The sequence below is a fragment of the Paralichthys olivaceus genome, chromosome 17, assembly GCF_024713975.1.
Source record: "Paralichthys olivaceus isolate ysfri-2021 chromosome 17, ASM2471397v2, whole genome shotgun sequence".
NCBI classification, from domain to species: domain Eukaryota; kingdom Metazoa; phylum Chordata; class Actinopteri; order Pleuronectiformes; family Paralichthyidae; genus Paralichthys; species Paralichthys olivaceus.
In genome coordinates, this window is record NC_091109.1 from 20,740,154 (window position 1) to 20,765,306 (window position 25,153).

Here is a 25,153-nt window from a genome sequence, read left to right on the forward strand (position 1 = left end):
GTTTGTTGTGGTTAAAATATCAAGCCTCAATTAATTTGATGACTTAATGAGAGTTTTTTCAACCAACTCATGGAGCAAAATAAAAATAACACTTGTTTAAGTAAAACCTACAGGTGGTGGCAAGACATGAAAAAAACTTTTGTCTGCTTCTGTCTGAAACCAGTTGTTCCAAAGGATGACCGGAGCCTGAGTGGTACATCCACCATCATAACCAGTGACGACTGCTTATTATCCGTATTAGAACAGAGGCGTTGCAGCGGTCCAGTAACAGAGAGGGTGAACGGTCAGTTGTGTTTGGACTTTTGCCTAAAAAGTTTTTATGACTTGCGTCTTTATGTTACAGCTCCTACGTGGGTGGGTGTGTGTATATCATACAAAAACAGAACAAGCTGTCAGAGTCATAATTACTCAATCAACTTTGAAAAAAGAACAGTTTGAACTCCAGATTAAAATAAAAGAAAAATAGTTCACCCTCACGAGTAAAGGATGAGGCCTGTTGCCAAGAAAAGCAGAAGTTTTGTGGAACTATTTGTTCTCTTGCCAAGACTTAGATTAGACTATCAATATTAAACATCACCTTGAATCTTGTTTGTTCAATCTGCACAAGCTCTTATGTTCTAGTTAAATATACCTGCAGTCCTCGTGCATACCTCTGCACAGAGCCAGGCTAGCTGTCTCCCTGTTTCCAGTCTTAGCGCTACGCTTAGCTGACCATGGAAAAAGAAAAAAAAAGAAGACAAAAACTTTAGCTTTGTTAAAGAAGGTGGGGCATTAAAAGGCTCACTGGAGAATACTGGGGAATTCTGTTTGCTTGTGCTGCGCTACGTTCCCTCTGCAGACTTCATGGGAACGAACCAAAACCTGACCCAAAAAAGAAAAAAGAAGAAGAAAAAAGACAGAAAACGATGGAAATAAAACTGGTATCTGCGGAGAAAAGTGTTTCACGTTGAATGAAAAACAAATATTTGAACAGATGGTGAAGTTTTTTATGTTGCTTCTCTCGCTGCGCTGAGGTTCCACGGGCTTCGTAAGCATAGCACAGAACACCTCATTAGGATTTCAGCCCCTTTGATAACTTGCTAAAATACACAGCTGAGGAGAACGAGATACAGGAAAGGCAGAGACAGACGGAGGGAGGGGGGGAGGGAAGAGGAGAGGAAGATTTGGGATAACAGCCGTTTGGTATGTACACAACCGCTGTGAAAGGAAATAAACACATTCATACTTGAGACACACACAAAGTAAAAGGACGTCATTCCTGTTCCACCGTTTATCTATACACCGAATGTAGATGTTTACGTTTGTTTATCTGTGTATCTATGTCGCTGTGTGTGTTTTCTGGATGTTTTAAGTGTTTCCAGCGGCAACACCCAGCTAGTCAACACGCGGTCAGCAGCCCCCCCCCCCCCATCCTACCCTCTCCAAACAGCAACAGCCTCATCACACACTGGCTCCGAGTCAAGCAAATAAACTGCACTGCAGCGAACGCCGGGGAGGCTGCAGCGAACATCACAGAGCGGAGTCGGACAGAACGCAACTTCTTTTTTTTCATAAACATTAAAATAACCCAGCACATGGGATGCATTATCTGTCTGGACCCGTGTGTTGTTGGATGATGTCAAGAGCGTTTGTTTGGGGGACGTACGCCGTGCAGCTGCCGTGATTGTGACCAGCGGAGGGCTCGGTTCTCATGTTTGAACACCAGAAGCTACAAAAACCTTAAAAAGCAAAGTTTGTCTGCCCGTGTGTCGTTTCGTGAAAGATAATGAAGTTGAGAGTTGAGTGAAAACTTTAGGAATGAACTTTCAAGTTTAAATGTTAAACCAATATGGACAAGACGTCTTGGAAGTGCTCGGGAACATGAAGTCTATTTTTTGAAGTCTATATTCAATTAAAGCAAATAAACTATGACGAAGTCTATAATACAATCCAATCAAAAGCTCCAGAAATATGTGAAAAAAACTTTACTTCAACTAGGGAGGTTTTGTTTTTCGCCCCAGTCCATTTGTTTGTCAGCAGGATTACGCAAAAATTACTGAACTGGGCCAAGATTTAATGTTGTGAAATCGTGTTTTTCTACATTTTCACCAATTACCCAGGAAATAATGAATGGATCTCGAGGACAAAAAAACATATTTAGGAGACTGATATCTATGAGTGTGTGTGTGTGTGTAATTTTGGTGCAGCCTGATTGGATTTAAGAGGAGTTTGGGGTCTTGGCGGAGGTATGGGCTCTACTGAATGCCATTCTACTTTTTAATTAGATAATTCAATCTGACTCAAAAATCCTTCAGAAGTCTGTTTTCAGCCTATTTTGGATTTAATTTTACAAACTTCAGTAGATAGGGTTATAAAGGGCAGACTGTCTGTTGCAGGGTGTCATTTGGTTTGACTTGAAGAAACTTCGTTTTGAAATAACTCAGGAGCAGTTTGGTGTTCAGCGGTTTGCTGAAGGCCATCGTGTTTTGAGTTTGCATGTCGTCCTTGTGCATGAGTTTCCTCCAGCTTCCTCCCACGATTGAAAGAAATGCAGGTTAATTTGAAACTGTTTTTGCATGTAGGTGTGAATGTGAGTGTAAATTGTTGTTTATGTGTAAATGTGTAAATGTCAGCCCTGTGATGGACTGACGACCTGCACAGGGTGTACCCAACCCCCGCCTCTCACCCAGTGTCAGCTGGTATGGGCTTAACAATACAAAGCAAAATAATATTCTGTCTTCATCACACTAAAGGCAACGCAGGCTGCTTCATCTGCACATGAGGTGCAATCACATGCTCTGGATTTTGTTTTGACATCAGATAATTCAATTGGTTTCAAATTGTTTATTTAGTTGAGGATTTAGAAGAAGATTCACATAACGTTAATTTACAACCGCTGGTTTTTTTGGTTATTTTTCTTGATAAATAGTTATTATTGATTCATTTTACTGGTGTATTAACTGCAGCTTTGCAAAAAAAAGTGAATTCTGTCTTCGTTTGTGATGAACTGCTACCGGAGAGCATCATCACCTCTGCTGGAGGCAAAGAAGGATTTATGAGACTGGAGGCCGGCCAAGTCACTTCCTTCCTCCGAGTGAAGGAGGGAGTTATTATTCACTATGTATTGAGCTTTTCGATGAATGGCTCTCATGCACTTACTACACTACATTTAGTGGCATAGGAACCACACACACACACACACACACACACACACACACACACACACACACACACACACACACTCAAGAGTTGACTTCTTTCAGGTAAAGTCACAAAAAGGAATCCAAGTTCATAAGTATGTGGAGCCACACTTACTCCCTGAAGGGTTTCCTCCTGCCACAGCAGGGCCCCGTGTGTGTGTGTGTGTGTGTGTGTGTGTGTGTGTGTGTGTGTGTGTTGTTTAATGTTGTGAGGCCTGTGTTGAATGAAGCGGGTGGACATGGAGGAGCTGAAGTGGATGAGGGGAGGCGGGAGGGTATAGTGTGAGGAATGTGACACCAAGAGCCAAGATTGAGATGAGGGACACTTACTGGAATCTCTCAATTTCCTGTTGGGATGCGTTTTGATTCTGATTTATCACAAAAGGGATTCCGCTCACCTTCCATCGACCCAGAATCTTTCATTTTCACCGTCCACTCATGTCAAAAAAATACAATTTCCTATTGTCTACGTACGTATACACGTGCCAATGTACAAGGGCCTTGATTGTCTGTTAAAAGATGTGTTACAGGGCTGTTTAAGAAGGCAGCAGAGCGATCCGCCTGCATTCACGCTGGGCTGCGGATGTGAGCAGAATACTGAGGGACTGGAACGACGAGCCGGATGCTCTGAGGAATGCCGAGGACTTGCCAAGCTAACGCCACGGCTCCGAAGAGCAAAGACTAAAAGATTCAACGCCGCCTGTCTGCCTGACAGACCCCAGAAGACACAACTGCACCTGCAACATGTTGTTTATTTCTTTGTCTTCTTTATTCCCTGGCTGAAAACGATGCAGTTATAAAGCCATTATAGAGACTGAGTCCCCGATTGAAATGATGAGATGTTAAGACACAAAGACTCATCGAAATGCATCTATTCAATCTATAAAGAGAGAAATCGTTTGGGGTCGTGGAGTGTCAATCCTAATTTGATCCCCATTCAGCAGAAATAGCTGAGTGGTAAATGGTTTCTGTGCATTTCTTATTGCAACACCTGAGGTCCCAGCTAACAGCGCACGTCCCTAATTCATGCAGCAGTTTAAAAAAAAAAAAAAAAAAACAGATTTGCAAACTTACCGCGGCTGCCATTGTCCTCATCCTGAAAGAAAAGAAGAGACGATGGGTTTAAATTTCATGACGCTTAATTGAATATAATCTGATAGTTTGATATAAATGCAAAAATAGAACATTTTAACCCATCCCCCAAACTAAATACTCAATCACTCATTTAGCCGTAGCAGAATATTATCTATAGCCACACAAAGAGTCATCATAAAAAACAAATAACCGTGGAAAATATTGGCGTGTTATTCTTTTATTAATACTATACTGTTTTTTACCCACAAAATACTCGCAATACGATTTTCTGAAAATTATGAAATTTTGTGTTGGGGCCCCGTCTCTAACATACTGAGATAGGATGTTAGCCTTGGCAGAAGTACGCCCTCACAATTTTATGTACAAAGACAATAATTAACAGATTAATTGATAAAACAATTAGTTGAAGCCCTACAGGGAATGGATGAGAGAAGAAAGTGTTAATCAATCATTAAACACTTTATCATTTCAGTTTTTGATAAAGGACCCATGACGGGGGAGCAACTCCGGTGGCAGTTCTTAAATAAAAGCCACTTCATGTTTGTGGTCTTTATTTTTTATCCATTTCCTCAACACATAAATCTTTAATTTCCCTCAGTTAAAATCCACACACTTTAATCCACCTCCCCTCAGTGACACACGTGTTCGGCATAGATGCTTTAAGAAGCGCCGCTCTCCAAAGGCTTTCCTTAAGACGGTCAGACCCTCTGCAAGCTAACGCTAATATCCTCGAACTGTGATTAGGAAAGAGCTCCGATCCAAGACCCTAAAAGTAATTACAGTGACGCATAAACATGGACAAGGATTTTGTTTTTTCATCCTTACCATGACGGCTGAGGTTACATAATAGGAGAACCGGTTAGAGATTACAATGAGCGATCGAGTGACTTGATGGATTGAAATTTAAGGTTTTAGTGGAAATATTTCCCGGAATCACATCTTAAAATACTAAAAAAGACTATTGGAATAAAACCTGGTGGAATCTGCAAAGAAAACACCTGTTTTAGTTAAAGACTTATTATCTAAATGATATTTAATGAATTCAATTAATGATTTATGCTTCATCTTCTTGCCAGATTTTCACAGACAAGTAAACTCCCTTAATTTATTTTTTCTGTGAATCTTGGACCATATTTAAAGTCAGCTCAATACAAATCAGGTTTTAGTGAGAAAAGAAAAGCAAACACTCGTCCAGACTGGACTTAAAAATGGCCCAAACAAAATTGTGATACCCATGAATGCCTGTGGGAGAAACTGTCCGTCTCTTTGGTTACACAAACCTCTCAAAGTCCTAAACTTTTGTGCCGAAGTTTCTCTTTCAACATGCAGAAGCAAAGCCAAAGGCTATAAACCTAACGTACTATGCTAACTTTGTAGGAAATCCCTTTGTGCAAACATGAGAGGTTGTCAAAATACACTTCAGAGAAAAGTAAACCCAACTTATCCTGAATTATCACTAGGAATTATTATTAGGAAAACTAATACGAGCGAGGCCGTGATAAGCTTCCAGAGAGCGGACTTGAAACACCGGCACATTTTCCCATTAAAGAAGCCCTGTGGTATTTACCCAAAGCCCTTTAGTCTGTATTAAGTCTGTGCCCATTAGGAGCCGGAAGTGCTGTCACATCAGGATTAATACCAAAGGGCAGATTGGTACTGATGTTATCCAGAGGACAGTTGGCAGAGTTCCCAGGTGGGATGATACGAGTCAGAAATAGGCTCTGCTAAAAAACTGACACGACATGAGCGTATTGACATTTCAGTTAAATTAAAACACTGTAGTCGTATTAAGTCCGGTGTCGGTGATGGTCAGCGACGATAACAGCAGCAAACCGAAAATAGATTCAAATGAAAATGTAATTTCTTTATTCGAAAGAGATTTGAAGAGATTAAATATTGAAGTTGTGTGTTATAATAAACATCAGTATGAGATTTGCTTCTACAGTTAAAGTGAATAACAAAATAAATGAGGCGAACGAGCGTAAAACTATTATTATGAAACTTTTTTCCTGAGCAGTGTGTGATGAAATGTTTGCTGCTTGTTTGTTGCCTATAATTATTCTCATTATCGATTAATCGAGAGATTCATTGCTCAATTAATCACGTTACTAATTATTATTGACATTAAAACAATAAAAAATTGTTGTCAATAATCTTCACATCTTGGTTTTTGGACATGGCAACCGTTGGACAAGTAATCTGACGTACTGAAAACTAAAATAAAAGAGCGAACATTCACGATTCAGTGACAATAGCTGCAGAAAAATGTTCTAACTCTAGAAAAACTTGAATCTATTTCATATCTGAAGCTGCTCACAGCTTGAGAAAATTACAATGAGTGGTGGATTCGAGTGAAACGGCTTCAAGAATCTCAGAAAACTAAACCAGGCACTAAAAATGTTGAAGCCGCACAACAGAACATGCACAGATTTCTTTCTTCCTGGGAAACAACTCTCACAAAAAGGCACTAAATATGATGTTGTTTGTCTGGGGCCGTGTTCAACCAGCAGCTGAGAGTCATAACTCTGAAGGTCTCTCCTCTTTATGTGACACAAATCTGCTGTTTTCTAAACCACTACAGACACATCAAAAGTCTCATTGTAATGATTACGATCTGGAACAGAGACCAGTAGATATAATTGTATGGCTCTTGCCAGCCAGGACAAAAAAGCAATAATGAAAGCAAATTAACCAGAGTGACAGGTATTTGGAGAGATTCCTTGGTTCAGTCAAAGCACAAATTAAAATTAAAATTTGAAATAGGAAAGGAGCTTAACATCTTTTTTCCCACAGTTCTTCAACCCAAGTGTTGAAATGGGTTAAAAATGCTAAAATGCATTTGACGGCATGAGGATTTGTTTTGTTTTGAGGTCTAAGAGTCATTGTGCTGTCACCTTCAGGGAGTTGTGGACGGCAGACTCGGGTGGGTAGACGATGAAGTGCCGCAGTGTGAAGCCGAAACCCTGGGAGGTTCGACGCAGCTGCAGCGTCTTCGGGCCCGGCCAGGAGAAAGGCTCCTCCTCCGGCCCAGGAGAAGTGGCGGCCGACACCTCACTCTGGTCGTGCCCATCGTTCTGCTTGGCCTGAATGGAGGAAAAAAATATCGGCGTTAATACAAAGTGACCAGAAACTACACTGTGTTGACACAGATTTAAAAAACAGTCCCACATTTTCAACATGATTCGATTTCTCCTTGAGAGCAAAAGGATGCTGCTCTCGTGTGTGTGTTGGGAAACTTTAGATGTCTTACTGCTCTGCAACGCAGAAATCAAACGTGGTTAAAAAAATGATGACACACTGATCGTAAAACTTCTATTTCCACAGTTTCACCGCTACATGACAGTACAATCACTCCACTGACTTCACTTCTGGTAATCGTCAAGCAAAGCGGTTAACTAAAACAAAGAAAAGTGTGTTTTCACAGATCTAACAGCCCGTGACTAAGCCTATATCTTATTAATCATCTCGATTTAAACATACCAGAAATCCCTTGTTGGCGATTCTTGAATAACAGGGTGACACTTGGTGGTCAAGGTTTGTATTTTTGGGAAACAGATGAGCAAGAAGAAGAAGGGTTGATGTTCAAACATAGGTTGCAGGGCTTTTCTGTGTTAAGAAATATTGTGTAAAATGATTGATGATCATTTTTTGGCTATAATCTGCAAAAAAGTGTTTTTGTGTAGGTGGAGAATGTTTGACCTGCAGTCCAAACACTATAGCTGTGTCCCCATCAAGAGACTTCATCTTTCTGGGAACTTCTCAGTAGACCTTCCTTTACCTTCTAACCCTTCCTAGCACTTCATTCTCTCCATTCATAGACTTTAGTATAACCTCTGTCCCTACGCACATCTTCTTATAGCCTCCATATAACTCTGTATACCTTCTATCCCTTCGTAGATTGCACAGACTAAACTGAAATCATCATTAACTATTCCGAGCCTCAACACTTTCTGCAGCTCGGTCGCCCGCATTGCTTAGCTTATTGGCTTCATCACTGGTGCACAATGAATCCTGGGATAAGTTGGCCTGAGACGGATCCACCTGATGCTCAGGAATGGAAGGATGCATTTGTTGGCTGCGTTTGTAAACGATGGCGGATTCACACTCGATTTTGTGTCACAGAGCTAAAAACTAAAAGGCATATACGTGTCTCATATAGAAAATAACTCCTCTGCAACTATGATTTACCCGATCATTTAACTCCTTGACAGCGTCAGGTGATTATGACGTATATGTCATCAACTGAGGCTCAACCCACAATGAGTCTGAATGCACTGGATGTCTTCGGCAAACAGAAGAGGAAACATATCACTCGTCACACCTGGTGCTGCTACATGATAACTGTTATAATGGTGGCGACAGGCGCCATAAATGAAGTCAAATATTTAGTTCCTGCTGTTTGGCTCTCAATGCAGGAACTGAATTTGTAGCAGTACAAGTCACATTTGCGCTGCCCTGAGCGCCACTCCAACATACATATGGCTTTAGTTATTGCACATTCAGGGCTTTACAGGGCTTTTTGGAGTGTTTGCATGATGACAGACTTATCTTCTACATTCCTACTGTGACTAACACAGGATCAAAACAACACGTTAAATGCTGGCGGCTCTCAGCTTGCGTAACATTGCATTTACGCCTGCATAACACGTGCCCGGCGTCAACAGTGATTTTAAATGTTCGACAACAAAAAGCTGAAATTTGTTTTACACTGGTTAAAGTGGAAACTGGTGCTAAGCTGAAGATGAGGAAGTGAGAGTATGATGTTAGACAAACACATCTATACGACACACAGTTTCTGCTTCAGTCTCATCTCTCCAGACGTTTACAGCGATAAGCTAACTGCAGATAATTTACCACTTCCTGCACGTGTTTCACAATAAATGCATTTTTAAGGTGAGTGCAGTGATCAGCTTTTATTATGAAACCTGAAAAAATGAGCAGTGACTTTCCCAGTTAGCCAACGTCAGCTTGGATTTTTTTTCCCGCATAGTTGTCGGACAGTTTTTTCTAAAGGTTTTAAACCTCAGATTTATCTCATCTTTAAACATATAACAGGAAGTATTAAGTCATTCTTTATCAAAACAACCGTGCAATGTGTGATCACTGAAAAAGCCTCCCTGATCTCTACTGCTGAGAGCTGCCTGAGCAGTGAGACGTCACATCCATCATCAAAGTCACGACAGAGCTGAACCACTGCACCGCAGGGCGTGCGTTAGCGGTTATTGCTCACACTACTATCGTGACTCTTGGCTGTGTGCGGGCCTGCCAAGAGTTTCAGCCTCAATCCCAGATCTCGCCGCTGGGCTCTTCTCCTACCAAAATACATCTCAGCTTATGGATCCAAAACAAAGACATTCTCCCCTCTGGCTTCTCCTTCCACACCTCTCCTCTGCCTGTCTGGGAGCAGCAGATGTAGGGAGGCCTCTGGAGAGAGGGATGGGTGTGGGCTTAATGGTATGACTGGTGAAATCACCACCAATACCCAAGTGGTGCAGAGCTGGAAGTCCATAATGTAACAGAGAGAGGAAGAGGAGGGAAAGAAAGGAAAGGAGCTGACACAGGCCAACTCAGCTGTTTGTTTTGATTTCACGCTTAAAATTTAATGTTGTATTATGCAATAGCTAAGCCATCTGACTCGAATGCCCCGTGACTGAGACTGAGCCTGAGACACACACACACACACTTTCCATCTCTCTCTCTCTATATATAACATATTGAATTATACAGCAAGAAAAGCAACAGCACAGCAAAACATGAAGGGAAAGTACAGCTTCTCAGTGCTGCCATAAGTTCCCACAATCCCTCAGTAAAAGAGTCTGATATTCAGGGGACAATACTGTAAATCTGATCCAAACAAGCTCACACAATTACCTGATTAATACCATTTAATTATGCATGCAATCTGTTCATCAAAACAGGGTTTTTTGATCTGTGCGCTGCCATATGGTGCCTCAGGCTGCAGGATGGTGCATTTGCATGGCCTCTTCTGTTTCTTTATGTATATGAGTGAATTTGAATGTCATTACTTGTGGACTCAGCTTTTTCCACATGTTTTCTTTTTTATTTATCTATTTTTTTTTATCTGTGAGTCACCCCTTGGTCGTCTGACCACATGGATCTACCTCCTTCACTCCCTCCCGTTCTCTCCTTTTCTTTCCAAACATCTCTCCCTCTTTGACCACATTAGTCACCCTCCTTGTTCAATATATAGGAAGGAAAATGTGCCTTTACCTCCCCCACTTTGCTCATTCACTGAACAATGACTTCATTCCTGCAAGCCTCAGTGTGTATTATAAAAAAGTTTGGGGCTGTTGGGATATGTCAGAGGAAACTATGAAAATGAAGCTGCTGCATACACACAGCTGTAAAATAAACATTATCCTCCTCTGACAACACACAGCAAAGAGGCACTGTGAATACACCATAGGGACCAATAACAATGAACGAAACCTAAAACCCTGACACGCACTTATATTACGAAAGATATTGGTCAGTGAAACAGGACTGCTCTGCTGCTGTAGCACAGGATGACGCACGCTAAATTCCTCAGATGGCACAACAAAGTGTAGCTGCCCCTCACCTCTCCCCCTTCTCAAATGCTTCCTATGTAAACCTATATGCCTCTGCCAGACACTGATAGCCCTTAAACCAATATTTCATGTAAGTAACAGCAAATGCTTCGAAACCGTAACGCGACTTGGCTCTGACGTTCCCAGAGTCAAAAGGATGCTCATCCATCACACATCACCTAACTGTCCTTACCCGGGATCGGACGCAGTTCTTCCTAGAGGCTTCTCGAAGCCGAGCCCAAGACACGCTGCGGTTGGGACTGGTGAGACCAAGCTCCACCTCGCCCCAGTAGGCTCTGGCCAAAAGCTGGAACCAAAGACAGTACGGCTCTGACAGGCAGCCATCCACCCCGGCCAGCCGAGCCCACGGACAACCCCCAGATGACGGGGAGGAAGAGAGGGAGCAGCACCCCACAGCATTCACGTCCACATCCCGCAGGTCAGAGTGATCCTTCAGCGGAACTGGCTTACAGCCTGGAGGTAGCCCGTTCCTCTGGGCCAGCATGGCATAGCCAAGTCCGAGGTGGTTGAGACCAGATGGCAGAATGGATGAAAGCTATCCTCAAAAATGCTCCTTAACTTCCTCTTTCCCTCTGTACCGTCTACTCCAAGTTTTTGGCTGAGTTCATTTTGTTTCCTCTCTCGTCCTCAGCCCGTCCCTGAATGCCTGCTCTGGTCTCAGTTCGGAGAAACAGGGCTGTTCCTCTGGGCGTCCCACAGACACATGATGTTTCCACTCAGCCGAGAGGAGAGCAGCTGAATGCAGTGCGGAGAGCAGCAGTCCGACTGCCTGACGCACCCACCCACTCTCCACACAAACCTCTCTCTGAAGTATACACACACACACACACCGGGCGGCCTGAATTCTCTTCCTTTCCTGTCTCCTTCATCGCTCTCTCTTAACTCACCTCTTCCACTGCCAACCTCTAACAGAGACTCAAACGTTGAGGCTGATCAATAAATCACGAGAACGCATGAGAGGAGAAGACAAGACGCACACAAGACAAGAGAGTTAAGTATGAAAAGAAAAAAAGTTTTTAGAGTCGGAATAAACCGGCACCACAGAGCTGCTGTCTGCCGGGAGACAGGAATAACACAGGACTGTTTTCTGAGTGGAAGAAGTCAAGTGGAGCTAATGCAGATAAGGAGGCATGTGTGTTCTGTGAAATCTATAAGGAATAAAAATGTACAGCAACCAAACCCACCCACCTCTGCGTGCCTGCAGCTCATCTGGCAACTACCAAGAACTAATAACCGTGTGGTGCACATGGAGGTCAGAGAGTACCACAGTAACTCTATAGAGACGATGCAGATAAACATTGTTACATAAGGATGAGCTTAAACAACAGATCTAATGTGTAGAGGACGTCTCGTTAAACAGCCTCTGCCTTTGGATGACTTTACTAACTGTTCCAATAGAGCAAAGACATGTTAAACATTACATTTCACCGCCAAGACCCAACAGTCCCTTTAAATTCAGTCAAGCAGCATCCAGTCAAGCACAATCACATTGATGCCAGTCCCATAAATATGCCAGATTTCTTTTCCCATCAGGATCAATGAATGTTACTCTTTCTTTTTTGCAGCAATAGACAAAGTTTGGTGAAAGATTAAAGATTACATTTGCCAGATTCCTCTTTAATCTGACTCCTCATAGCATCTTCCTCTTCAACCTGACATAAAATGATTGAAAACACTTGTGTGGGTATTGATGGAACAATGGGAACAAATGACAATTTGTTCAAATATAGTTAAAATCCTCACTGAAATGACTTTGCTTTGAATTACAGCCCAAACAAACATGTCTACCTAAACCCTGCAGCCACCTATTCTCCCTCCACACTTGCCTTGTAGTGTTACATAAGAGGCTAAAGCTGTGAAAACCTCCTCAATGCTGCAAGGAAAACAAACTCCACAGAGGCTTGGCAACCGCCTTTATTTTAAGGAGCAGTGAGATGTTTGGGAGCGGGACGGACTCAGCCCTGATGATACCTTTTAGTAAATCTCTCGGGTAGAGCGCACGGCCAAAACATCAATTTAATATTTAATCACATTTTCATCTCAGGGCTCTCTGGAGCATTTGTGCTGCTCCAATAGTAACATCGGGACTCTGGGCTGGTGGATGGCCTGATACTAAACCTCCAATAATAATCTTAATATGTTCATTTTGAAATGCAGCACCTCTATGACCATTTTCAGCTTTGACATTCGCATCCCTCCTAACGCACTACGCTGGTCTGTTCACACCTGACATAAAAATGTGTCTTGAATGGTTCTCCTATGATTTGTGATCAGATCTCACTTCCCAGCTCTATATGCAAATAACCAAAGACCAAATTAAGTTGTTTTTAGAAAGTGTGAGTCAAGTGAGGAGGGGCTGAATTGTTGACATTGTGTCGGTGGCAACAAACAAATGGACGTATGGACACTGAGAGGCATAAAAAACTGCAACTGCTGAGTAGCATTTCCTTCATATGTGGCCCAGGACACATTTGCGTGTGTTCAAATGTTTAATTGTGATCAGATCACACAAGACGGATGTTAATACCAGGTCTGAGCGGGGTCTCTATTCACGGTGAGTTATTAGTTGAACAGTTTGTCCTATAATCTTAAATTGACTGGTTCACTTCCAACAACAGCTAATGCAAATCCTTCAGGAGCAGGTGTGGTTTGAAAAAAATCATGAAAATGCACACACTGGTCTATTTTGAATCTGAGGAATATTTGCCTTCCGACACAGCAGCGACCATCAAAACAACATCAGGAATCCAGTCGTGGAATGTTCCCTCTCAGCCGTTTGGTTATGAGCATCTTGTTACCACATTCACTCCACTCAAATATAGCATGTGGTGTTCTGTATGGAAAGAACGGCAGAAATAGATGTCGCCAAACACGTCCAGTTGAAGACATTTGACCTGTAGAAGCCAAGACAAGGATTCGATCGTGTCACATGTTTCCATTTTCACAAAAGCATTATGAGCCCACGTTAGAGGTACAATTTCCAGTCAAACAATACTTCTCACCTGCGCTAATGCACATCTGACTCTCACAGGGTTTCAAACCACATCATGTATGTGTCTCTGAACTCCTCTAAATCTAAAACACATGATAAGAAAAAAGATCCCTGAATGGAATTCCTGTTGGCTAAGACGTGGATTTGGTGCCATGCAGACACAAAAACGAGACATGCCGCCCAGAAATATTATGCCGTTGCCGTGGAAACGAACCAGACCACAACAATGTCGGCCACTGGACTCGGGTGTTGTTCTCCGGGGGCGCCCATGTGATTTCAATGTTTTTGTCGATGTGTTTATGTGTAGATCAGTGTTTCATGAAGCAAAGCAAACAGTATCTAGGTGATTCGAGGCATTGAGCTCACGTCCTCCGACTTTCTTCTGGCGCGGACGAGCACTGGAGTCGACAGCGATCCCGCGGACGTGCGGATGGATGTGCATAGTTTGATGTGTAAATAAAGAGCAAAACTGAAAGGAAAGACTTGTATGTGTGTGTTCTGGGTTTGGCTGTGTGCAAACTAAATATCCTCCTCCATGCTGGTTAAAATGTTCAGTTTTTGTTGATTCAGTTGTATGGTCATTTTGAAGGATATATTTTAAACTGGGGCGACGTAGTGGTACAGCGGTTGGCACTGTCACTTCACAGCAAGAAGGTTTTGGGTTCGAACCTGCCTGCCGTAACATGTCTCTCATCAGCTGGGATAAAATGCAGAAACATTTAAAGCGGACTGCAGAGAGATGCGATATTTAAAAGGTGTAAATACATCCGTCTCTGGAAACGTCACCTTTACTCGTATAGAGTGTGTATAAATACAAACTTGCAGCTGCAGTTGCACTGAAATAATCTGTTGCTGCAGCAGCTTCCAGGAGTTTAAACACCTACGTGGATACAGAAGCGTTTATCTGATTCCATGACAACTGCATGATAGGGTGTGATTTGATTGGGTAAGGGAAAAGCTTGAATAAAAGCCTGTGAAGATAACAACTTGTGCAACGCTCGTAGGCCAACGAACTGATCCAGCCGAGTGTAGTTTGCATTCGTTGAACAAAGTTGAACAAAGTCATTTAGAAGTTGCCAAATGTTAATAAAGTTCATTAAACGTGTGGATTTTTCCAATAATGACTAATCCGGTGATTATATTTTCGACAAACTGGTAATTGTGGTGATCCAGGACAAATATTTGAAGTGTACTTTGATGTAACACAGATAAAAGGCAGCAGCAGCAGCAACAGGTTAATTAGGACGAAGTCCGTGTTCAAACATAAAATGTCAACAGCTCTTTAACACCATCCAGGAAAAAGCTTTGAAGAAGTTTATGAGTTTACACAGAGGTGTAAATTGTGAGCGTTGCTGCCGGCCCAAGCAAAGCCGCAAAAACTAATAATACCCGTGTGGTCCAGTTGATAAAATCAATTTAAGCGTGGCCACAGACGCTTGTGAAATTCTACCAGCGGGTGTAGAAGGTGGCGCTGTGAATAGCTGATGGATGTGTTGGAACATTTAGGAGGTCTTTGTCGCTGCCCCTTGTTGTTGTTGCACCGTTACCACTCGCGGCTGGACCCAACGCACTGCAATATGGTCTCGGAGTCCCCCTGCTGATAATTCCACAAATGGCTTTGTGGCTTCACACAGCATCACATGCCAGGGCCAAAGACAACATCCAGACTGCGGCTGTGGTGAAATAAAAGACAAGGATGGAGAAACTGACAAGCTATTTAGGGGCTTTTAAGACCACTTGTGAGTCTTTTCACTGGTATCACATTACTGGTGTGCTGATTGACCGAAAAACACAAGTCCGGATTGTAGATTGGGAAATGCTAAAGAAGCAAAACTGGTGAGAGGAAAAGTTGCTGTTCTGTTTGTTTTGACATTAAAACAGCAAAACCTGTGTTTCCCCCAAAACTCGTTTCAGATGTTTACATTTGTGGAAAACACCGCAAAATGAAAACCAGGCTGCTTCATGAGATGCCTTTTTATTTTAATCCACTCAAATCTGGGAGTGTAGGATTTATTAGATGATAATCTGCTGCTCTGATACGTGTCACAAAGGAGAAAAAAAGGGGCATGCGGACCGCAAGCAGCTGACGGGATCTCTGGACGAGGATTAAAGACACAGGGCACTGGCAGGACTCTGAAAAGTACAATAAGACATTTTTAAGTCTCCAAATGGTCCAAAGTTTATGTATCTGCAGCTGTGAATGTGTGTGTTTGTGTGTGGTAGAGAGAGACAGAAGAAGGGAGAAAGTATTGCAGGCGGATTAGGCTCGATTCAGGGGGCGGCTTTTCAGGACTCCTGGTGGGTGTGAGATCTAATCTGGACATGCTGCATCTGGGCTCCGCGAGGTATGGCTTACTGTAACAAAGGACTGGCTAATGAGGGCCAGGGAACAGACTGCTCCGACTCTGCGCCCACACCACTGCACATCCATAAAGCCCCTCTTCATAACGCCCCCTCTGGGGGGTTTCGAGGGGTATAAACCCTACAAGCGACGACCCTGTAGAGGTTTGCAGACTGCAAAGAGCTGATCAGGCAGATATTCAAGCAGAGAGATCTTGTTGCAGGCCGATAATCTGGGTGTAGACGGTAATAGTGGAGTCAGGTAGGAGCCATAATATAATTTTACAGCACTCTCATCTGCCAATATGCTGGGAGGAGGGAGGGAAGGAGGGTGTTTGTGATGCAAAGACTTCCTTTCCTGGAGTGAAGAGCAGAAACTGAGGCAGAATAAAAAAGAACAACAAATTGAGTGAGTGAAGCTTTTTGCATTTGGGAATAAAACAGTTTGTCTAAATTTTATTTAATCTGAAACAGGCTGCATGGGAAGCTTCTGACTTAAAGGGAAAATAAAATTGCAGCAGCTTGGATGAATCATATCCTGATAAAGATAATTTGTTTTTTGTACCACTGAAATAAAAGAAAAAACCCAAAATGGTATAAAGTAGCACCTAAAACTATTTCAGGTTGTGTTTTCGAAACTGGTGGAATAATCAGGCTTTGCTCCAAAACATGTACGTGGGAATATGAATCAAATATTCTGTAAGCAACACATGTAAACACCATGATGGAAATGATTTCTTACACTGAATGAAGTCAATAGTTAACATGTTGACATCCAGGTAAAGTGAGCCAATGTGTACAACTGTTTCCAGTTCCTCTTACAAAAACTGCCAATGTTCACCATCCATCAAGATTTTGCACTGATATGATCAGACACATTATTACCCCACAATTTTTCCTTCGTGAATAAAAGATTAGGTCATGTTACAATAAACGCGTGAGCCACCATTTAAATGTCCTCAAGGTTAAAATCCAAAAACAATAAAATCGGTGCCTTCTCTCGCACATGCTTTGGTTGTGAGAAAGAAGCTGGCATCGGCTTTCTGTTCATTTATAAGACGCGTCCAAATCAAACACAGTCCTGATGCAACTCCATAAGCTACCACTTTAACTCGCTGTGAGTCATGCCCACGACATATTTATGAGCCAGTGCATCACCACTGGCAAAAACAACCATCAAAATTCACAGTTTGCTATGGAGACGCAGAGGAGAGAAGCACAACTGCTTCAAAAGTCCAGGAGAGAAGAAAAAAAACACAGGGGATTTCCTTCAGGGAGAGTTTACAGGCTGGACACTCTCCCAAAATCACAGAGGAAGACAAAGCCCTGGGCCCAGAGGGTGGAGGGGTGGGTGGTTTGCATGAGCCTGGTGCATTAGCAAACTCCCCCAGTGAAGGAGCTCGGCTTGATTTGGACAATTGTCTCCAGAAGTCCCTGGACACCTACAGACAAATGCCTCTGCCAATCAAGCATTCAGTCGGCGACTCATTCACTCCTCAGCAGCTGCTCGCAGAAAAAGAAGAAAAAGGAACAAAGGTGTTTCTAATGACAGCCCGACCTCTCCCAAATAAAAAATAAAAACTACATTTTCTGTGGATGTTTAATTATTGCATCTCTCCGACTCGCACAGTTTCCCCCTCAGAGAGAATCCACAAAGTTAGTGACACGAGAACGAGCTAATGAAGACACAGTTGTACTCCCGTCAGACGGACGTGGTGATGTGAGGTCAATCTCCACGGGTCAACATGTAACATCTGACCAGGCTCTGCTTCCACACAGCGCTAATCTTACTTGGTTTAATGATGAAAAAGCGAACAACCAATAATTTGATTCCTCATCTTCTTTTTTCTCTCTTAATCGTCCATGTTGTCGATCATCAGATAAATCAGTCAAGTTCAGTTCCTGGGGCAGATTTAAGACGTCAAACATGGAGTTCGAGCTTCAGTGTGGCTCTTTAGGGTCTGTTCAGTGACTCAGGATTCACCTTATACAGGACACCACTATTCTATCCACATCTCACCCAACACCCTACACCAACGCCAAGTCTGGAAACTCCACATAGGCAGAATTAATCAGACACATGGACAAACAGCCGATTCACTCAGCGAGGCTGCTACGGCTTGAGAATGGGACATAGACTATCCTATCCACCCTGAATGTAAACTAAGTCACTCAGCCTTTTCCAGCCGTCTGAAAGGTTCCTTTAACAGACTATGACACTGCCGTTAGTGCCCTGCCCCGAGCTTCATAAAGGGCCCATATAGCAGAAGTGTAAACCGATCTTTGAATTCCCTCGGCTGAGGTTTGAGGTCGGACGGCTGCAGACTCAAGAGGAAGGCAGAGGGCGGAGGCTCCCCTCATTCCAGACACACGCCTGACGGATGCATATTTACAGTGTAGTGGGTGACAACACACATGGAGAGAGAGCAGGGCCCAGTCAGGTGAACACACACGCAGCTCTGTGGGGCTCCGCATAATGAAACCTCATTCATCAAGATGTCAATTCAGTAAAATGAGGATAAATCAAACCAGGTTGTGACTAACTGCTGGAGCAAAAACATGTATGAAAAAATATAGGTTTAAAAACTGATTAAATCTAAACATTTGAAGCTGAAACGACAGAAAAAAGGACATTCTGCAACTATTATTCACAAGTGATTAAAATGAATTTGAAAAATAACATACTAATTAATTAGTCATGAAAACCATGAGCCCGACACACGTGCAAAAGATAAAGCAAAGAGTACACAATAACCTCTGTCTGCATCCAGCCAGGAAATACCACACATCTCATCTCTTGCATCCAACCGGGCTATTCTGGTCGACTGGTGAAATATTCAGAACTGCCATTTAAAATTCATAAGCGGCTGCCGAGATGCTCCAGACCTCTAAAAATAGTCTTTATCGCGTAATGGAATATGAAATATTCAAGTTGATATGAACTCTGTTGCCACGTGTGTTAATCTCGTGTTTACTTCTGTCATGTGCGTCGGCTGTGACCATGTGTTTTAGCTGCAGTTTAAGCTCCTGCAGACAAAACAGCAGCTGCTGTTCTCTTTATTGTGATTATTATAGTCGTCCCACATGAACAAGTTTGAACCCACAGCTCTGCAGCGGGAAGCTGGGTCTGCGTTCAGGACCGGCTCACTGTGTTTGGACCCCACGGGTTGATCCCCATGAATAAACTTTTCTAGACTTTTGTCTCTTTAAAGATACAACACATAACCTGTTCTTCATTAATAATCACTTTTTAATTGTGTCAAATCCACTTAACTCGTAGCTTTGCCCGTCTCTGCTATAACTTCGAGGACAAACGACGAAGGACGAAGGAAAAATACAACATTAGCCAGTCATCTGTTTTTCTCTACTTTGTTTGAATTGGTCACTCGTAATGGATCGTGATTGTTTGTTGCTCGTTCTATCGCTGAGGCTCTGTGAGTAAAGCTCAAACACCGTGTTTTGATTCAGAGACCCCTAGTGGCTGAAGTTACATATATTTAATGACTAACAGGACGTGGTCATGTTTCCTCCGGTGCCCGGAACAATAAACAATCACAAGAAAAAAACATTTGGATTATCAATGTTCCATCAATTTATCAAGCAAAAATGACAATATTCATCAAATCAATTTCTCCCCCGTTTGTTTCTTTTCTCTATTTTAAAACTTGACTTAAATATACAATAACAAAAATCGTATTTGAAAGAAAATACTCAAAGTATTCAAACATCCATTCAGATGTTGATTGCCATGACGATAGCTGCAGTTTCAAAACATTCGAAGATCTGTTGTTTTTTTTTTTTTTTTTTTTTTTAATTCTTGTGCATAATGATGTTCAAGCTATAATTACATTATATGGAAAGGTAAACATTCCTACAAGACAACATTTTAATATACAATACCACTGCCATTGCGTTATTGTGAAGGCATTCAGTGGACTGTAACAGATTTGGTATGGGACAGATCTGGTATTGGTTATGAATAGAGGCGCTCTGCACTGGAGCCAGCACTGATGAAGGCTGTGGGACACGCCCTTTGAACAACACACACACACACACACACACACGCACACACACACACACACACACACTCACACACTCACACACACACACAAAGCCCCGGGCTGACCAAGAGCTGTAAATTACACCGCTATTATGATCCAGCAGCAGAGTGAGAGTGAGGGAGCATGGCGAGAGAGAAAATGAGAGAAACAGAGGGAGGAAGAGATGAAGAAAATGTTCTCTCTGGCTCGCTGTGGATGCCTGTAGTGATTGACAGAGGCATGATGGTCCATGGAAAACACCATGGTGCTTTCCCCATGTGTAAACATGACCTGAGTTGGAGCACTCGCTTTTCTGCTCAAGGAGGCGTCTTCTGAACTCCCCCTTCTTTCTTCTCCCTGTGCAGCTTTTCATCAGTCCTTTGAGTTTAACCTCTGCGGCTGCAACGATTAAGACGCTGACATGCACAGACAAGTCCAGAGTCGGTGACATCACGTTGCATCTAATTACAACAACCACGCTGGTGTTTGGATGTAACAGCTCGGCAGAGCCACAGACATGGAGATGAGCGACCAAAACAACCGTCTGTGATGTGATGATTACAACATTCACGAAAAGATTCCCCACAGAGGATCACACAGCCTGACTGGAGAGAAAGGCGTTCCTCCTGAGTGCCTTTGGCTTCATCTCGGAGAGGATGCAGGTCTGATTTACGGCCAAGATTAAATTCTGCAGCTCAGCTCGGCCGCAATCAGAGACAGTTCTTTCAACATCTCGTCTGAGCTGCTGTCTGATGTCAGCTGGTGCTTCTCACCCGAGTCACTGCGGGGCTGGAGCTTGAGGTTACGGGCTCGAGTCTAAGGGGATAAGAACGTGATGCGAGCAGCTGGGAACATAGGCGAGAAATTGTTCGATAAGGGTCATGAGGGAGAAGTGAAAGCCATGACTTTAGGGTAAAATAAAGGAATGCAGATGCCCCAGGAGATGATGCACTTAAAAAACGGTTTGGACAGTACGTAGTTGTCGCTAACGTCAGTCGGGGCTGCTGTTCAGGGCGGGGGTTCAAGAGAGTTCACATGACCCGCTGCAGACGTACAGACAGACATGGGATTTATTCAGGGCGGGGCAGGTGTGACCGAACAGAAACGTCCTGTATTAGCAGAGGAGAGAAGAATGTTTTCTTTGAGCGGAGCACTAACGTCACTTGGTGGGAAAAGGTTCTGAAAATGATGCTGTTTGATGTCCGTCTGTGTGTCACCGAGTCGCCAGTTCACATGATGAATTGACTCGAGTGAAAAATCGCTCTGCTTCATTCAAAAAGAGCCATCACACTATTATCAAGTTGGATCAAAGCATTCTTCCAGACTGTTTACCCACGCTGCATCACTTTTAACGGCCGACATCAGAGGCTCTTTACAGCTACAACAGTCGCTGCTTTTTCTTAGGCCTGTTCTATTCTGTCCAACAAAACCAGGTTGTATAATGAGAAGCTTTGCCAGATGAGCTGAATAAAAGAGTATTTAGCTCTCCGTGTCTCGCAGCGTGGAGCAGCTCAGCCATTCTAAACTGGAATGTTTTCCTCCCGTGTTTGTCCAGGGGGGATGAGACCCCGAGGCCGCAGGGCTGACGACTCTGTGTGTGTGTGTGTGTTTGTCTTTCTGTGCTTCATAAGTTCGGGGAAATTAGTTGACTCAAGTTGACTTGATGAGTAACCCTTTAGAGGAAACAATCCAACAATGTGCTTTGTCAATTTACTGTCACACACACCCTTCACTGAACTCCTCAAGGGTCAAAGCAAACATCAAGGGCACATCTCCCCTTGTTTGTCTGTAGGAGGCAGACAGATGTTCACCAGAAGAGGTTGCACTTAATTAAATTCTTGCACTCAACAAAGTCCTTTTTAATAAAGAATCGCTCCATACTTTATAAAACTACATCTTGCTGACATCTCTCCACTTGACGTTGCTCCAACATCTTCTGCCACTCGTCTCCCAGAAGTCATTTGAAATGAACGAGTACTTGTCACTTTGCATCTTGTCGTCATGCTGGTGTGAACACACGGCAAGTGTGGATTCAGGATGCAGAGAATCTGAGACCGTGACGCTGAGACTCCGAACATCAGGTGGATGTTGGAAGAGGGGTTTGACAGCAGCAGGTTCTGGAAACTCCACAGTGCTTAACGTGCATCAGACACTCCTCATGGTTGTGGCACAGGGATCAATTAAAGGTGATTAACATGAACTTCTGTGCAACTACTATCAGAACAGACAAGTGTTATTATCACTGTAGAAATCCATATAAAAAAATTATGAATATTTTCAATCACTCCCGACACGAATGAGGAATTCTCAATGGTTATTAACTATTCCACTTTATTCACTTGTACCCTGAAGGAAAACTTGCCTCACAGCAGCCATTAATAATACAACAGTACATAAACAAATATGTACAAATACATACAAATAGAGATAAAGAATCAGCTGCTATCAAACAAAAACAAGCTAAGACAATGAATTATTTCTAACTAGCACTCAACAATCTCCTTAAATTCAATCAAGCTGCACCAAATCCTAACACTCATAACCGATATGAATTATTCTCTGGGAAATTGGTGAAAATGTCAAAAATAATAATCCTGAATCCGCATCACAATTGAATGAGCCATACGACATCCTTCAACCAAGTGTCCTGATCATCCGCTCAGTTGATTTTGTGTAATGCTGTTAAATATCAAACAAACAAACACAGATGAAAACATAAACTCGAAAAGAAAAGAAGGATTGCATGTGCAGGTTGAACTTCGACAGCTGCGACTCAGCACCGGTTGTTAGTGCTTGGATGTGGCACATGTGGGAGCCGATGTGTAAAGGATGAAAAAGAAAAGGCTGCTGGTGGTACAACATGCCCAGATTGAGGACCAGATGGCTTCACCAGCAAACGCCACAGACTGTCACTTGCTCATGTGGGTGGGAGGAGGGGCAGGAGTGTGTGCGTGTGTTTGTGTGTGTGTGTGTGTGTGTGTGTGTGTGTGTGTGTGTGTGAGCACCGACTGAGCATTAAAGCGGTTCCTAATCTGAGGGCGAAAGATTGGATGATTTATACCGGGCCAGTGAGAACTCTGGAACCGACACATAATAATGTTGTGGTGATACACACGCATGCACGTACGTACACACACACACACACACACACACACACACACACACACACACACTATGAGCTTTCACTGGCAAGTAAAATGAAAGTAGGGTTACAGGGTTAAGGCTGAAGGTCGAGGGTCACATGTGAGTAGCACCAAACAAGACACTTGGCCTTAATGGAGACTTTGACGGATGAACCCACTGCTTCTCAGAGTAATGTTGCACTGACTCACAGGGTTTCCGTGTGTCCGAACAAAAAAAAAAAAAACCTGCTTCAACTAGAAAAAAAAAAAAAACTGCGTATCATAAATCTACAACAGTTTCAAACCGCAAAATGTGTTTCTGATATTTTCCCTGACTTTCTGCGACTGTCAAGACTCATCAGGTCTCTCCTGAACATCACAAAGACGGTGTTTTTATGCGTTGCAGCTATAAATGTATCCTCCCATAAAAAGTAATGTTAAGTCACAGTAAAGAGCTTCCTGCCTTTAACCTGCCTGACTCTCGAGTTGAGGAAACGGCAGCGGCAGCAGAGAGGATTCATCAAACAAGTTGTTCATATCTTATCAATTATATGCGGAACATCAGAGGAGTGGGGATTAGTGACAGGGCAACAGGTCACGATTATCTGGCAGGCGTAAGGAGACAGTAAAAGTATTGGAGGTTAGCTAAATCCAGAGCTCGTTACTTTGGCTTGCCAGTCTAAATTTGCAAGGACAAATTGAGTATGAGGAGCAAGGTTCCGTCAATGGATGCCCACTGTCTACCCTATAGGTTCAGCCACTCTAATCCTTTTAGGAGAGCTGAGATCAGCTGCTAAACTGAGCAAACCTCACTCAGTCAATCCCATTGATAGAAATGTTCCACCACGGCCACACTGTAGCCCTGCTCTGCTGCCCGAGGCCGTCACTGCAGTTAACTGGCTGCTGGATCTCATGTGCGTGATAAGAAACGCTCTGACTACAACACTGTGATCACGGTTTGGTTCGGGCAGGTTTGGAGGAAGCGGATGATCAGGTCAGGTAAAGGAAGGATTGTGCTCATGGTTTAAAAACCGTTAACTCGTGGTTGGAAAGTCTCCTATGTTATAAACCTGATGTTTTGTTGCACCCACCTAAACCTGCTCTGATTGCAGATTATGTCACTCGATAACAACATTACCTGATTTCCTTGTTTGATCCTGTCGTAATTAATTAATCTGTTAAAAGGTTTTGTTACTTCAATGTAAACAAATCATGTTTTGGAACCTTTAATGAGATGAGTGAAAGCAAAAATATTCCCCTTATGCACGTTAAACTTGTTCTTGTATGCACTTTTTCACATTTACGCCTCAAGTGGGCATTGTGATGCAGCTGCTGAGCTCCAGTCTTGCCAAATTCTGGAAAACTAAACCCCACTCTTGGGGTGAGAACAGGAACCACTCTGCTGCGGATGAGCTTTGAGGAACAACCAACGACTACATAAGATCCCATTCCGTCCAAAACATGAGACTATCCCAGACATTTCCTGTAGCGCGGATGTGTTGTGACCTTCATCCACGGCATGTGCCCTGCAAGTATAAACCCGACAGGACTATGCCGACAATGAGGCGACGTCAGCCCCTGTAATGCGAGACCTCAGCAATGAGGAGAGGAGAGGTGACCAGGGCGGAGAGGAAAGGGGAGATTAGTAGTATGGTATCCAGGTAACGGCCGTAAACACTGTCAAAGCAAGACTGAAAAAGGAGCGAATCAAAGCAGAAAATGGCAAAATGACACGCTGACACAGACCAGCTATCGAAGTAGTTAAACAACTGCAGGGATGAAATTACTCTACGTG

General features: G+C 43.0%; 1 protein-coding gene across 7 annotated transcripts in view; it reads right to left on the bottom strand.

The window, feature by feature from the left end:
* Window positions 1-25,153, bottom strand: part of arhgap21a (Rho GTPase activating protein 21a) — a 70,308-nt gene that overhangs the window by 27,197 nt on the left and 17,958 nt on the right. For 4 of the 7 annotated variants that reach the window (XM_069512048.1, XM_069512049.1, XM_069512047.1 and 1 more), the window contains exons 1-3: window positions 11,037-11,485; window positions 7,169-7,357; window positions 4,254-4,275 (exon numbers count right to left, since the gene is read on the bottom strand). In XM_069512048.1, coding sequence (XP_069368149.1) covers window positions 4,254-4,275; window positions 7,169-7,357; window positions 11,037-11,348 — 523 coding nt within the window. In that variant the 5' untranslated portion in view covers window positions 11,349-11,485. Of the gene's footprint in view, window positions 1-4,253; window positions 4,276-7,168; window positions 7,358-11,036; window positions 11,486-25,153 lie in introns of those variants that run through there. The other 3 variants (XM_069512052.1, XM_069512051.1, XM_069512050.1) reach the window with 1 other exon arrangement.